The sequence below is a fragment of the Microcebus murinus genome, chromosome 16, assembly GCF_040939455.1.
Source record: "Microcebus murinus isolate Inina chromosome 16, M.murinus_Inina_mat1.0, whole genome shotgun sequence".
In the NCBI taxonomy this organism is placed as follows: Eukaryota; Metazoa; Chordata; class Mammalia; order Primates; family Cheirogaleidae; genus Microcebus; species Microcebus murinus.
Window position 1 is genome coordinate 51,087,114 of NC_134119.1, and position 15,341 is coordinate 51,102,454.

General features: G+C 61.7%; 1 protein-coding gene across 2 annotated transcripts; it reads left to right on the top strand.

The window, feature by feature from the left end:
• Positions 1–524: 524 nt before the first annotated feature.
• Positions 525–15,315, top strand: DGKQ (diacylglycerol kinase theta). 2 transcript variants are annotated; one of them, XM_012783405.3, is made up of 23 exons: positions 525–1,323; positions 3,608–3,687; positions 5,559–5,658; positions 5,886–5,971; positions 6,054–6,179; positions 6,537–6,690; positions 6,767–6,841; positions 6,911–7,011; positions 7,087–7,328; positions 7,417–7,507; positions 7,640–7,694; positions 7,925–7,986; positions 8,354–8,504; positions 9,027–9,065; positions 9,262–9,377; positions 11,061–11,212; positions 11,501–11,649; positions 11,821–11,999; positions 12,391–12,491; positions 12,646–12,792; positions 12,880–12,991; positions 13,066–13,218; positions 13,555–15,315. In XM_012783405.3, exons 1-23 carry the CDS (start codon positions 1,065–1,067, stop codon positions 13,654–13,656), a joined length of 2,832 nt encoding a protein of 943 aa, XP_012638859.2. In that variant the 5' UTR covers positions 525–1,064; the 3' UTR covers positions 13,657–15,315. The 2 variants fall into 2 exon arrangements, with proteins under 2 accessions (XP_012638859.2, XP_075849031.1); XM_075992916.1 differs by having other exon boundaries at positions 6,911–7,005.
• Positions 15,316–15,341: the final 26 nt, after the last annotated feature.

Sequence of the window (15,341 nt, forward strand, 5' to 3'; positions counted from 1 at the left end):
CTCACACTGCTGCACATCCCTGGAGCATGCCCTTCTCCTGAGGCCCTGCAGGCTCCTGCTCTGCCGCCCAGGGTGAGGGGCCTGGCTCCAGAGGCCCCTGAGGACAGGCAGGTACCACGTGGGTCCCCCAGGAAGCCCCTTGGCCAAGGATGCCCAGCGCAGCCAGCGCGGACTACAATCCAGGTTAGGCCCTCAGGAGCGGGGACTGCTGCCAGTGGTGAGGGCAGGGTGGCCTTCGTGGACTTGTCCCCAACCGTCACTAGTATCACTTGGACAAGACGAAGTGATGTCCCTCCACGAAGCCCCTCGGCGTCCCGAGGGTCCCCCATGGCCAGATCCAGGAGAGCTGGGAGCAGAGGCGGGGAAGGGTGGTGGAGGAGGCCCGGTGAGGGACGGACAACCCGGACCTCCCTGCTGGCAGGGGGGCACAGTTACGCCCGGGGACAGTGCGGCTCCGCGGCCCCCTTGCCGTGGGGACGCTACCCGATCCTGGGGAACCTGTGCCCGCAGCGCAAGTTCGGCGCGCGGAGACTCAGCAGACCGATCCGCCCATGCGCCGCGCGCGGTCCCGCGAACTCCGCCTCCTGGAGGCTCCCCAGCCGCAGGGCCGCCTTCCTCCGGGTCTCCTTGCGCAACCGCGAGCGCCGCGCGAGATCTGCGACCCGCGTGGGAGGCGTCCCTCTGCGCAGCCGCGGGCCTGGGCGCCGCAGGTGCAAATGTCTCGACTGCGGTGTCCCGAGGCTGCGTCGGGGAAATCTGGCCGGCTGCAGCCCGGGCTGGCGCAGGCGGTCAGGCCGAGCCCACGCGAACCACGCCAGGCCCGCCCGGGTGGTCCCGCAGGGTGCATGAGCGAGGCTCTGCCGGCCCTGCTCTGGCCTTGCCGGGCAGACCGCACCCGGTAGACGCCGCCTCCGCCCTCGCCCCGCCCCGAGGCCCGCGACTGCGTAGTGGGCCGGGCGCAGTCGGCAGCTTGGCCGCGCGGGCGGAGCGGCTGCGGCGCCGTCGCCCCCAGCGCGCAGCCGGCTCCAGCGCGCCCGCCGGGGCTCGGGCGGCTCCGGCTGGGGATGGCTGCGGCGGCCGAGCCCGGGGCGCGCCCCTGGCTGGGCGGCGGCGCCCCGAGGCCCGGCAGCTCGGGCTGCAGCCCAGTGCTGGGCGGCGGAGGCCGCGCGCGCCCGGGACCGGGGTCGGAGCGGGTCGGCGCCAGATCCCCGGGTCCCGCGGCCGCGCCGGGCCACAGCTTCCGGAAGGTGACGCTCACCAAACCCACCTTCTGCCACCTCTGCTCCGACTTCATCTGGGGGCTGGCCGGCTTCCTGTGCGACGGTGAGCGCCCTTCCGAGGCGGGGCCGGCCTTTTCCATAACGCACGCCGCTCGCCTGCGTTGGGGTCCTGGCCCCTAACTCTAACCCTCTGGTCCGGGTTCTCCCACCTTCGAGTGCTCCCCTCACCTTGAGCTTTGCTCCTGCCAGCAGCAGCCTCCCCAGGACAGGGTTCTGGGTGCCAGCTGGGCCCAGACCCTCCCTGTTGAGGTGATGGCCAGCCCTTTCAGGAGCGGGGCAGTGTGCCCCAGTGCAGTGCTGTGCATGGAATCCAGGGGTGTGCTGGGGACAGTTGCGGTGGTTGGGCGTGAAGCCAGATGACCTCAAGGCAAGTCGGACCCTCTCTGGGATCCCCATGGCTAGCTTCCTCTCCTAGCAGCTAGGGCAGCAGTTGTGGCCAAGCAGGGCTGGCCTGGGCCCTGGTCCTGCTCTCCCAGGTGTGTTGCCCCCAGCGTGGCTCCACCCAGCTGCTAAGCTTGCCAGGCTAGGGCGAGGGTGGCCCTCCTCACCTCTGGCTCCCTGGTGCTTCTAGAGTTGGCTCTTTTCTGGTCCTCCTCTGTCATGTAAGCAGGTGGACCCTGGAGACCACAGCCCAACCTCTGTAGAGGGAGGCTGGGACAGGATCAGTGTGTTTGCCTGGAGTGTATGGTAGTCTGACACTTGCTGTGACCTGGCCTGAGATGTGGAGGTGGGAGGGGACTAGGAGCCTCTGCCCTACTCAGGGGGACAAGCCTTTCCCCTGGGGGCAGCCAGGGCCTGCAGAGGAGACTGGGCCTCTCACACAAAGGAGATGCCTTCTGCAGTGGAAATGGCATGGTTGTTCTGACCAGGGCTGTACAAGGTGGCCTGTCCAGCTGGCATGGGGGCGGTCTGATTTCTCTGTCAGGTCACAAACATTGCACTGCCCTATCTGTCCCCTGGGAGTGCCAGGGGGATCCCCTGAGGTGGAGGAGGTGCATGTGCAGGCTGAGTGGGCCCAGGTCTGAGGCTAGACCATTGGATTTGACACACAGGTGAAAGGTATAAAAGGCAGAGTTCCAGGTCTGAGACTAGATCCAGGATCTCTGCAGCTGAGAGTTGATAAAGGCAGAACTCAAAGTGTGAGGCTGGACTCAGGGTCCCTCTCAAAGGTGTGCCCCTGTAGGTGGGGCTCAGAGACCCTGAGCGTGGTCCTAGGGCAGAGCAGCTCACGGAAGGAGGCGGGCATGGTGCTTGGAGGGGGTGTGGGCTAAGGAGGATGGGCAGTGTTTGCTGCAGCTGCCTCCCACAGTTGTCAGGGTGCTCTCTCCTGTCTCCCGACTTCTCTCCTCGAACCAGGCTACTTCCGGAAGTTTCCTCTAGAACAGCCCATGAGGAACTTCTGTGTGCCTCCTTCTAGGGACTGGGGTTTTCGGGGCTTTGGTGGAGGGTGAGGTGCATCCTAACTGAGGGCCTTCTGGGAGAGCTGCCTGTCCCGTGATCAGGCTGCCTCTCAGCTCCATGGGCAGTCTTCTCCCAAGGCTGTCTTGGCCAGCGTGCCCTGCTCACTTCCCAGCCTCTGCAGCCTCCACCCTCCTGTTGCCCCACCCAGTGGGGCCCAGACCTCTCCCTGACTCCTATCTGTCGGTCTCCCTGCCGAGCAGTTGTGTGAGGATGGGGCACATTGCCTCCCCCGGGTCGGGTGGGGTGTGCTGTGCCCTGCTCCCTTGGCTCTCTCTCCGCTGCCTGAGGTGCTGCCCTGGGCCTTTGCACACAGCGGATGTGTAATGCTCCCTGCCTCGGGAGGCCCAGGCTGTTGACCTCTCCAGTGGTTCCTGCCTTCTGTAGCCCTCACCTGACCGGCTTGCTTTGCCTCCTGGTGGTTTGGGGTCTCAGGCGCAGCACACAGCAGTTTGGGTGGAGAGAAGGGTGTCCCTGGTGAAGCCAGTCTGGGGTTTCAGAGATTGTACAGAGATGCAGGAGCTTGCCAAGTCCCCTGCCTGTCTGGTAAGGCCGGTGAGCTGCAGGACTGTCCCTCGAAGAAGCCCAACTGCAGAGACGAAGGAGAGCTTGGCCTGCGTGCAAGGCTACTGTTAGGAGAGAGGACGCAATTATTGTCCTCCAGGATGGTCAGGGCCACCCATCCCCTGGATTCTCAGCCTTGGCCTTTCTCAGATGAGGGAGGGAACTTGGAGGATCATAGTACCCAAGGGCTGCCTGGTGGGGTTGGTGGGAATTGCCTTTGGTGGTCCTGCTGGCCAAGGCCCAGCCCAGGGGCCTTTCACTTCCTGGGTGGGACAGGGTCAACTCACTCGCTCTCATCCCCACAGTCTGCAACTTCATGTCCCATGAGAAGTGCCTGAAGCATGTGAAGACCCCATGCACGAGTGTTGCACCCAGCCTGGTCCGGGTGAGTGTGGGGTGAGGGTGCCACACCTGCCAGGAGGCTAGGGTGTGTGTGTCAGCTCTCGTGGGGTGGAGGCGCTGAGACCCTGGCTGTTCTTCATGCTGTCAGACTTTAGTTGCACCTGTGGTTAAAAAGCAAAGGTTGGAAAACTGCTCAGGATTTAAAGGAATGAGCTGTTTACTCACTGAGCTCCCTGAGTGGGCCTCCAGGGGAACTGTGCTAACTGAGGAATGCAGATCCCAAAGGTCACATACTGCATGATCCTGTCCATAGAATCTTCTTGAAGTAACAAAACTAGAGTGAGCACAGATTAGAGGTTTCCAGGACTTAAGGAAGTGGGTGTGTCTATGAGGGCAGGGGGGCGGGGGATGGAGGTTTCTGCATCTTCACTTCATGGCAGCACCCTGGTGGTGACACTGACTAGTTTTGCAAGATGCTACTATTGGGGGGAAGCTGGGCACATAGTATAAAAGATCTCTCTGTACCATTTCTCACAATTGCATATGAACCTACACGTATCTCAAAATAGCACGTTACAAAGTAAAGACAGTTTTTTTTGGAGCTTAGAGAGGTTTTGGCCACCATCCTCCCTCTGCAGGGCTCTGGGCAAGGCAGAAAGGTGACTGGCCCAGGTCTCTGAAGGGTGCAGGGCGCTTTCTTTCTCTGGATGATTGTGGCAAAGGCAGACATTTAGGGAGGGAGGGCTGACGGTGTTGGGGGCTGTTCTGCGTGGGCCATGCTCACTCCTCCCTCACCGTCAGCCTTGCTCTCTGCAGGCCCTCCCCCAATTCCTCAGTGCGCTGTATCCAAGCTGCAGGTGGGGTGTTGGGTAGTGGGACCCACCCACTTAGTGCAGTGGTAGAGTGCAGGTCATGTGGTGGGCAGTGTGAGAGGAGCCCCGGCCAGTAGATGCACCTGCTACTGCTCAGGGTCTGGCCATGGCCTCTCCCTCTAATTTTTGATGCCAGGTTTGGGAACAACTTGATTACCAGGCTGAGTGCAGAAGAGCCCGAGGATGCTGGCCCCTGGTGGCAACCAGCACCCTTGGGATGCCATGCCAGCCTGGGTGGATGCCATGCCAGCCTGGGTGGATGCCATGCCAGCCTGGGCGCTCCCTCCTCATGTGTACGTCCTAAGGCTGCAATTTTCTACAGTCAATTTTAATGTTTTTTTTTAATACTCTACTAAATTAAAAAAAATATTAGTATGTATTTCAAATATATGCATAATGAAAAATTTAGAAATGCAGATATTTAACAAAATAAATGTCACGCACCATTCTGGCATATCCCCTGTTACCATTCTGATATTTTTCTGTTTATTCTTTTGTGCATATTTCAACATAAGTTTTGGGATACTGGGGTAAGGACAAGGAGTGAAGACATGATCCCTCTCCTGCCCCTTCTCATGGACAGGCAGAATCCACACTCCCACACACACATTCACACTCACTACAGTCCAATTCCCTGCCAGGGGGTGGGGCTCAGAGGTGCTTGGAAGCCCTTGGACCCAAGGAAACAGATGCATGGCAGTTGACAGACCTTCGCCTGGCCCAAGGAGGGAAGTGTGGGTGGCAGGTGGGCCTCCATCTGTCTCAGGCAGGACTTGATGGAAGTCACAGAGCCCTCTCTGCTTTTGATTGGCCTGGCTGCCCCCAGGCCTGGGGGCCACTGCTGGGGCCTCCTGGCAGGCACAGCTGGACCAGGGCTGGGCAGTCCCAGCGAAGGCCCGAGCTGCAGAATGGTCCAGGTGCAGAGGGAGGGAGTGACAACATGGGCAGGCTGTTGTCAGCCCTCATGGGTGTCTAGGTGGGCATGCTGGGGCTGTCCCCAGCAGGAGCCACATGGGGTGAGGCTGCCCTCTGCTCCTGCCAGGTCCCTGTAGCCCACTGCTTCGGCCCCCGCGGACTCTACAAGCGCAAGTTCTGTGCCATCTGCCGCAAGAGCCTGGAGGCACCTGCACTTCGTTGCGAAGGTACCCCCTGGAGCCCACCTGGCTCCCCCACCTCACACAGGGTCCTGGTCTCTGCTGCCCAGTGACTTGTCGGGCGGAGGGCTGGCCTGGGGGCTGTGGCCTCATGCTGCTGGCCAGGGTCCTGGGGGGTGGAATGTGGAGGAAGGGACCCAGCGGAGCAGAGAGGCCGAGGGGCATAGAGGGGCCACGGCACTGCAAGAGGCCCCTAACCTTGCCCACCCCCATAGTGTGTGAGCTGTACCTTCACCCCGACTGTGTGCCCTTCGCCTGCAGTGACTGCCGCCAGTGCCACCAGGATGGGCACCAGGATCACGTGAGTGCACAGGTGCCAGGGATGCTGAGCACAAGCCTGGGGGTTCCAACCAGGCCCAGCTGCTGACCGTCCCCTTCCCTAGGACACGTACCACCACCACTGGCGGGAGGGGAACCTGCCCTCCGGTGCACGCTGCGAGGTCTGCAGGAAGACATGCGGCTCCTCCGATGTGCTGGCTGGCATGCGCTGCGAGTGGTGCGGAATCCAGGTGGGGTCCAGGTGGAGCCCTGAGGGCAGAGGGGGAAATGGGAGTGGTGAGTTCAGGTGAGGGAGGGGAGCTCAATAGGGGCTGGGAGGTAGAGCAGGAGAGGTGTGGCTTCCAAGTAGGGGCCGTCCCGGAAAGTGGGGTGTCTGTGGGATCTCTCTTTCCTTCAGCCTGTCTGCATCTGCATCCTACTCTGTTTTCAAGGCGGGCTCCCTCGCTCTGGCATTGGGGTCCCCCACCCCTGAGCACTGTGGAGGCAGGGCAAGGAGCTGTCAGCCCTGTCCCTGCGTGGGCACTCTGCATGGGCTGCGGCCTGGACCCCGGCCCCAAGACCCCAGGCTCAATCCTATGTCCCTCCAGGCCCACTCAGTCTGCTCCATGGCACTTGCCCCCGAGTGCACATTTGGGCGCCTGCGCTCCCTGGTCTTGCCCCCGGGGTGTGTGCGCCTGCTGTCCCGCAACTTCAGCAAGATGCACTGCTTCCGCATCGCTGAGACCCCAGCCCTGGAGCAAGGTGAGGTGCTTGGGGGGTCTGGGCGGGTCTCTGGACTGGGGGTGGGCACTGAGTGAGGGGTCTGTGTGTCCCGCAGGGGAGGGGGATGACGGTGTGGATGGAGGTCCTGCCGCAGGCCCAGGCAGAGAGACGCTGGCACCTGCAGAGTCCAGTAAGTGCCCTCATCAGCCCCCGCCCTGTCTCCCACCCCTGGGGTTCACACCCACTTCTCCCGGCCCAGGCAAGCAAACTCTGAAGATCTTTGATGGCGACGACTCGGTGAGAAGAAACCAGTTCCGTGTCATCACTGTCCCCCGCCTGGCCCGGAGTGAGGAGGTGCTGGTAAGGGGGAGCCCTGGGCAGGGGCTGGGGTGTGTCGTGTCCAGTACTGCACCCCACACCCCCTACCCTCTGCAGGAGGCAGCGCTGCGGGCCTACTACATCCTGGAGGACCCCGGCAACCTGGAGCTGCATGCGCTGCCCTTGCAGGCTGGTGACGCCTGGGCCCGTGCCAAGGCTGGGAGTGCCGGAATCTCCAAGGAGGAGGAGGAGGGGGGCAGCAGAGGCTCGGAGTCCTGTGAGGCCTCTCCTGAGGCCTGGGTCATCCGGGCTCTGCCCCGTGCCCAGGAGGTCCTGAAGATCTACCCTGGCTGGCTCAAGTGAGACCCGGCCGGGGCACTGGGCCTGCCGGGTGGGAATCGGGAGGGGGTGGGAGGAGGCTGGTGCCTGAGCTCCTGGCGCCCACAGGGTGGGTGTGGCCTACGTGTCCGTGCACGTGACACCGCAGAGCACAGCCCGGACGGTGGTGCTGGAGGTCCTGCCGCTGCTTGGTCGCCAGGTGTGTACTCTGGGCCTGCCTGTGCTGTGCAGACAGGGTCACTGCCTAGTGGGCCAGGCTGCTGTCCCAGCCCAGGTGTGGCTGCCTCTGTTGGCTGCCCCAGACCTCATAGCCTGCCCTCTGTCCCCACAGGCTGAGGGCCCAGAGAGCTTCCAGCTGGTGGAGGTGCTCATGGGCAGCAGGCAGGGTGAGTGAGTGGTCCGTGGTTAGTGTCTGAATTCCCTGTGCATGTTCTGGGGTAAGGACCTGGACCTGCTGCCTTGGGCTCCTCCAGTGTGGTGCCCAGGCCATCGAGGCCAGACCCTACCCTTCTGACAGTTCCACCCTGTGTCCCAACATCCCCTGGGGGTGGGGGCAGCTGTCTGCAGAGCTGGGTAAGGAGTTTGGTGCTGACAGGCTGTGCCCCTGCCCCTGCAGTCCAGCGGACAGTGCTGGCGGATGAAGAGCTCCTGCTCAACCGGCTTTGGGACATCCGGCAGGTCAGCGGGTGTGGACATGGCCCCAGGGAGCTATTGGCCTGCAGCCATGACCTCTGCCCCCCAGAGCAGTATCTTACCCAGGGACAGAGTCTCCCCGGGCTGGACAGTTGACCCTCCTGGCCAATAAGTCACCTGTTCCCCGCAGGGTGGGCTGTTGAGCCATAGACCTCCCTGAGCTCCCTGAGGGGAATGGACAGGGGCCCACCCACAGGAAGGAAGCCTCCTGGCCTCGCTTTCCTCTTTTTATCTTGTTTTAGTCCTGGGGAATCTTCCCAGTGACTCCTTTTGTGGATGGGGTGGCGGAGGGCCTGGTGCTAGCGGATCCATGCTCTGCACCAGCCCAGCATCCCTGCCTCTCTCCCCACAGACCTCCTTGCGGCAGGTGAGCCAGACGCGGTTCTACGTGGCAGAGAGCAGGGCTGTGGCCCCTCGAGTCTCCCTGTTCATTGGCGGCCTGCCTCCCAGCTTGTCCCCCCAGGAGTACAGTAACCTGCTACACGAGGCCTTGGCCACCAAAGGTGTGATCACCATGGCTGGCCAAGGGCTGCTGGCCGGGGGTGGGGTCCTGACAGCAGGCAATGGGACTGCAGTGCTGAGGCCTGCTGGGCCCAAGTGCTGTCCTATCCAGACGGGCTCCGTCCTCACTTCCAGGCCCATCCCGCACACCCTCCTCTGAGGGGCTTCTGGGCGTTCCACCCTCTGCGGCCATTTCCTGTGGTGCCTGGCCTCTGTCTTTCCCTCTGGATGGGTGGGTGGGCCCTGCCTTCAGGGGATAGGGAACCCTGTTGCTCAAGTGGAGTGTGGCACTTTCTGGGGGAGCCGCCCTTGGGGATGTGGTCATCCTTGAACCAGGGGGCAGGGGGCTGGTCCAGGGTTGGGAGAGGTCAGGCCCCAGAGGGAGGAGTTCAGGGGCCAGAGTTGGGGGAACGTGGCCCCAGAGGGAGCAAGTCGGAGGACCTGGGGTAGGGGGATATGGGCCTAGGCCTCTGCGATGTGCATCCTTCACCATCTGCCACCCTGACTGCAGCCTGCCTTTGCAGCCGCCGTGGTGTCCGTGAGTCACGTCTACTCCTCCCAAGGTGAGTTGGCACTCAATGGGCATGGTCACTTGTGGCCAAAGGTCATTCCTGGAGTTAGGTAGAAAAGCCCTGCCCTTCTTTAGCACCTGACTTTTGCCTCGGGGAGCTGTGTGCTGGGGAAACATTTTGGTTGTGGAGCATGGGACAGGCCCCTCCCTGAGTCTCGGCCCTGCCCCCCCCCCCCCGCCCGCCTCAGGTGCAGTGGTGCTGGACGTCACCTGCTTTGCAGAGGCCGAGCGGCTGTACATGCTGGTTAGGGACACAGCTGTGCAGGGCCGGCTGCTGACTGCGCTGGTGCTCCCAGATGTGCTGGTGAGTGAGCAGTTCCTGGGCTGGCTTTTTAAACACTCGAGGAGGGGTGGCCAGAGAAAAATCTAGGTCTGCAAGTGCACAGTTCCCCCAGCCAGACGCACTCTCTTTGCCTGGCATCCCTCCCTCGGTGCACTGGGGGCCAGTTGTGCTGCCTTGTTCATGCCTCATGACAGCCCAGGAAGGACACCTTGCCCGTTGTACACCAAAGGGCCTGAGGCTGCCTGGCTGGTAAGATCTGCCCCTCAGGCTACCGTGAGGCCAGGGCCAGCTGTCTATCTGGACTCCGAGGCTTCTACCTAGTGGGGAAGACCACAGGACGCAGCCCCCAGCCCTACAGAACACACTGGGCCCCAGAGGGGCTGCCTCACTAAGGGCCATGTGTCAATGTCCCACCAGACCCACCCTCTCGGGTACAGCATTGCCCCCCTGGGAGGCCTTGTGGTCCCTGCATCCTGCCTGGAGCCCCTAACCCTCACCCTAACCCTGATAGCAGGTAGAGTGCCCTGACTTTGGACACTACCCTTAAGACCCAGCAGTACTGGGAAGAGGGGTGTCTGGCAGCAGCGCAGGGTGAAGGGGTACTGCCTGTGAGCACAGCATGGGTCAGAGCCCTCGGAGGCTGGAGCCTGGCCCCCTCACTGTACCCTGTGCTCTCACAGCAGCCTCTATGGTCTTCAGCTCCTCACCCCCAAAGAGTCCCACAAGGCCACCATCAGGGGTCTGTGGCTGCGTTGTATTCAACCTTGACCCAGATCCCTGACCCCTGACCCCAGTCCAAGCCAAGCAGAATTAGAGCAGAATGAATTTGGCAGTCTGTGATTGTGGTAGGTGATGCCTGTGAGTCCCTTCTGCCCCTTGCACCTGGCCCTGCCCAGGCCAGGACAGGGTGGCTGTTAGCCTCAGCCCCAGCCCCAGCCCCACACGCTCCGTGGGCAGAGCTGGGTGTGGGCCCGACATGCGCTTTCTCTCTCCTGTCAGCTGCCTGCCCTGGGGTGAGTGGGTAAGTGGTGACTGCAGGCAGCTCTGCCTGCCCAATGGGTCATGCGGCCCTGAGTGTGTCCTTGCCCTGAGCCACGGCCTAGCCGTGTGCCACTGCCCACCCTGTGTATGCACCCGGCCTGTCTGTCCTGTCACCCAGCCCTCCCCGCCGTGGGGAGCCCAGCCTTGGGCCCACTGTGTTTAGATCCCTGGGCGCTGTTTTCTGGGGTGGCGTGTGGGGAGATGGGCTCTGTCTTGTGGCCGTGGGGAGACGTGGCCACTCTGTGGATCAAGCAGCTTTTCCATGTAGGCAGACAGAGGCCTAGGAGCTGCTGTTCCCTTTTGGTGTGTGCTGGGGCCCCTTGATAAGTGGACCTTGGTCTAGCTGGCTGGCGGGCACGGCCCCACATGGGCTTTCAGCCCAGACTGTGGCTGTGAGGGCCAGGTGGCAGGCGTGGTCTGTCCACACCTGGCATGGTGGGAAGGGCTGGGCCTTTGTGCTTGGAGCAGCAGCCAGCTGGCTCCAGTGCTGCCCTGGCAGCTGGCAGCAAGGTCTCGTGTGTGAGGGTGCAGCCATGCCTTCCCTAGGAGGGGCTGGCTCCAGGCTGGGTGGGCTTGGAGTCAGGGTCCAGACACTGGCTGGCACCCCCAGTGGGGGGGCACCCAACCTTGGGTCCCCATGCTAACCCAGCCTCCCTCTGTCAGCACCGGAACCTGCCCCCAGACAGCTGCCCCCTCCTCGTGTTTGTGAACCCCAAGAGTGGGGGGCTCAAGGGCCGAGACCTGCTCTGCAGTTTCCGGAAGCTGCTGAACCCTCACCAGGTCTTCGAGCTGACCAACGGGGGTCCTCTTCCTGGGTGAGTGGAGGGGACTGTGGGTCCAGGGCAGTGCTCACTGCAGTGGCCTAGGGGGGGCGGGCTGCTGTGTTCCACCCACACCCCGTCCACTCGCCAGCAGCAACTATGATTGGATTCCATGTTGGAACCGTCAAGTCCTCCACACGGCTGAAGATGGGCATTTGAAGTGGAAGCGGCTGTCTGGGGCAGGGATGGGCCAAGGCCCTGGGGGACCTGGGCAGCCTGGTGCCTGCACTGTGCCCTGTGGGGGTGGCTGGTGAGGGACACTTTCTGTCTCCCTCCTGCTAGGTTCCACATGTTCTCCCATGTGCCCTGCTTCCGAGTGCTGGTGTGTGGTGGAGATGGCACCGTAGGCTGGGTGCTTGCTGCCCTGGAGGAAACACGGCACCATCTGGCTTGCGCAGAGCCTTCTGTGGCCATCCTGCCCCTGGGCACAGGTGGGCTCAGTCATTGAGCTGAGGATTGGGCCTAAGGGTTTATCCCTTTCTAACCTGAGTTTCACCCGACGCCTGGGGTGGTGTCTCTCATCACTGGCTAGCCTGGTGATGTGGGCCTCATGGATGTGGGCTGAACATGGAGAGTTGCTCTGTGTCTCGCCTGTGTCCCAGGAAATGACCTTGGCCGGGTCCTCCGCTGGGGGGCCGGCTACAGTGGAGAGGACCCGTTCTCGGTGCTGGTGTCTGTGGATGAGGCTGATGCTGTGCTCATGGACCGCTGGACCATCTTGCTGGATGCTCATGAGGCTGCTAGTGGAGAGAACAGTGTGGCAGATGCAGAGCCCCCCAAGGTACCAGGGTGGCCTGTGGCATCAGTTAGGCTCTTGCATGTGATTGCCATGTGTGTCAAAAGTGTTATCCTCCTCCTAGCCATGCTCTTCAGGCACCAGCACCATCCTCTTTGTAAACGTGGCAGCTGAGGCACAGAGTGCACCACATGCAGGGGGCCATGTGCTGCAGGGGGACCATGCCCAGGGCCAGGTGGCTCCAGAGTCTGGCCAGGACCCCACAACATGCTGCCTTCTCCTGGAGTGCTGGTGGTCACTGATGGCGTGGTCTCAGAAGCTGGAGCTTGGGCCCCTGGAAGAGTTGGGTGTGGGGTGAGGAAGCTGAACCCACCTTGGGGAGCTCAGAAGTGCCTGGTGGGGCTGCAGGTCCTGGGAGATAAATCCCTGTCCCTAGATCGTGCAAATGAGCAACTATTGCGGCATTGGCATTGACGCAGAGCTGAGCCTGGACTTCCACCAGGCACGGGAGGAGGAGCCGGGCAAGTTCACAAGCAGGTACCAGAACAGCAGGGATGGGAACGTGGGCAGCTCTGGGCAAGGTAGGCCTGCCACCTGGTGATAGTGTACTTCCTGGGGATTCTCCAGCAAGGACTGGCGGGGGCGGGGGGGCCTACCTCAGGTGAGTGATGGTGGGTGCCTCCCCCTGCAGGTTCCACAACAAGGGTGTATATGTACGGGTTGGGCTACAGAAGATCAGCCATTCTCGAGGCCTGCACAGGGAGATCCGGCTGCAGGTGGAGCAGCAGGAAGTACAGCTGCCCAGCATCGAGGGCCTTATCTTCATCAACATCCCCAGGTTTGAGCACAGGGCTCCCAGGGGCTCTGCCTGCCAGCCCTTGGCGGGCTTGTGCCTCACCTCTGTGTCCTTCTGTAACCCTGGCAGCTGGGGTTCAGGGGCCGACCTGTGGGGCTCAGACAGTGACTCGAGGTTTGAGAAGCCGCGCATGGATGACGGGCTCCTGGAGGTGGTGGGCGTCACAGGCGTTGTCCACATGGTGAGCCGGCCGGCCGGGTGGGCCCGGGTGATACCCGTGGCCCTGCTGAGCCTGGCTTGCCCCTCCTGCCCCAGGGCCAGGTCCAGGGTGGGCTGCGCTCCGGAATCCGCATCGCCCAGGGCTCCTACTTCCGTGTAACGCTCCTTAAGGCTACCCCTGTGCAGGTGGATGGGGAGCCCTGGGTCCAGGCCCCCGGGAACATGATCATCTCGGCTGCTGGCCCGAAGGTATGTCAGGTTGGGCTGGGGGTGGGGCTAGGCAGGTGGACTGTTGTGCAGTGGCCAGTGGTGGCTGTCATGCCCAGGTGGTTCTGGCATGTTTTGGCGTGGTCTGAGTCTTCCCTGACTCCAGGATGCCAAGAGGCCAGTGGGGACATCTGCCTCTCAGTGGAGATGAGTCCCCTTGGGCCTCGGGAGGGGCATGGCTGAGGGGTGCCCAGTGCTGGGCTGCTTTGCCAAGCCTATCCCCTTTAGCACCTGGGTCCCAGGGCTGGGGGGCTGGTGGCATACATGGTCTGCAATCTGTCACATCAGCTTGGCACTCCAATCCCCACCTTGGGACAGGTCCACATGCTGCGGAAAGCCAAGCAGAAGCCCAGGAAGGCTGGGACCTCTAGAGACACCCGAGTGGAAGCCACGCCTGCTCTGGAGGGTGATCCCAAGTAGAGGTGGCTGAGGCAGCAGGGCAAGCTGAGAGTGTATAGACCCGCCATCCTTGTCATCAGCTCCTCGGGGTGTAGCTGTGCTTTGAGTCCACGGTGGCTGGCCTGGTGATGGACGTGACCATAGCCTTGACCAGAGCGTCTTCCTGGGACCCAGGACATTTCCAGCTGTCTTTCCTATCCACTGTCACATGGACACTGCTGGTTGGCTGAGAGCTATTTCCTTCCCTGCCAGGTGTCATCACCATCAAAGATCTTCAGGGTTTGCTTGCCAGGCCATGTGACAGGTGGGCTGGCCAGCCCTCTGCTCTGTTGCTGGACATTCCAGGGGAAGGGTAGGTGGGGACTCAGGCTGTTCTCCTGGAGGGCAGGCAGTCCTCCCTTCCTGCCCCCCACCTCCCAGCACCTTGAGCCGGGTAGGGCTGATACAGGGTATCTGGGTGACTCTGACCTTATTTTGTGCCCCTCAGGCCATCCCCCTAGACTGTGACTCTGTAGGGACCCTGGGTGTGTCCCTGCCCAGCAGATAGAGAATCCTACCAACTCCTGGCCTCAGTGCCCACACTGGCCAGGTGGTGTGGGCAGTCCCTGTGTTCTGGGGTGCCGGTCAGTCGTGTCTTCCCTGGTCTCCCAGCCTTACCACCATAGACCATAGTCACAGCTGCAGACGCAGTGTGGGCTGGGCCAGGTCTGGTTGCCCTTAACTCTCTGACACCCTGTGGCTGGGTGGGTTTGGTGCTGCCCACGTGGCAGCTGGAGTGTGGGCTGGGCCCTAGGTGTCCTCCCCAGCTCCAAGGGTGGGGCATTTAGCACCCAGAATGGACCAGAAGGAGAAACTTCTCTGATGCCCTGAGGCCAGGTGGCCCAGAGAAGTTTGTGAAAGTGTGTGTAACTCCTGGCACAGAGGGGCTGGCTTTGATCCCTTCCAATCCCACTTTAGCACCTTACATGCCACTTGGCAACAGTGAGCTCTCTGTTTGTGTGTAGAGACCCGCCCATGCCTCCCAGCCCCCATGGCTCTGTGGACAGTGCTGCTGGCCAGGCCATGCTTGGGGTGACGGGCTAACAGATGGCCCAGCTGGAGTGAGACAATCTGCATTTGTTCCATGTCTGAGGATGGAATGTTTCACACCTCAGACCCCAGGAGTCTGACCACCGCAAGTAAAGGGTCCCCTAGTCCAGATCTTCCGTTTGCTTATGGGGCACAGCTGGCCTGCGCCTCCCTCTGTGGGCCAGGGCTGTCCCAAGTTTGGCCTTCACCTGGGAAGTGGCTCTAGTTTGGCTTCAAGAGTGTATATCCCGGCCCAGTCTACAGCCTCCTGGGGGGTCTTGCTGCCAACCCTCCCATCCTGCTTCTGCCAAAACTGCACAGACAAATGCATTGTAATGGCCATTTGTGGCCAGTATATACATTCCTCATGTCTGTATCATTGTGATCTTTAAAGCAAGTCCTTAATGGTGTGATTAGTTTTTGCTTTGCAAGCCCTGGTGTTGATTTTGATCTGTAGGAATTATTTGTACATTGTGTCTAGGTAACTTGTCCTCCTATATTTAAGTGAGTCTGTCTGCCCAGATAGGGTCTGCATCTCTGGTGCACGGGTCCCTCCACGTGTAACTTATCACTACCTGAATGTAACAATAAATTATATCCAGGACAGATACAGTTTGGCTATTGCCATCTTCCTGTTT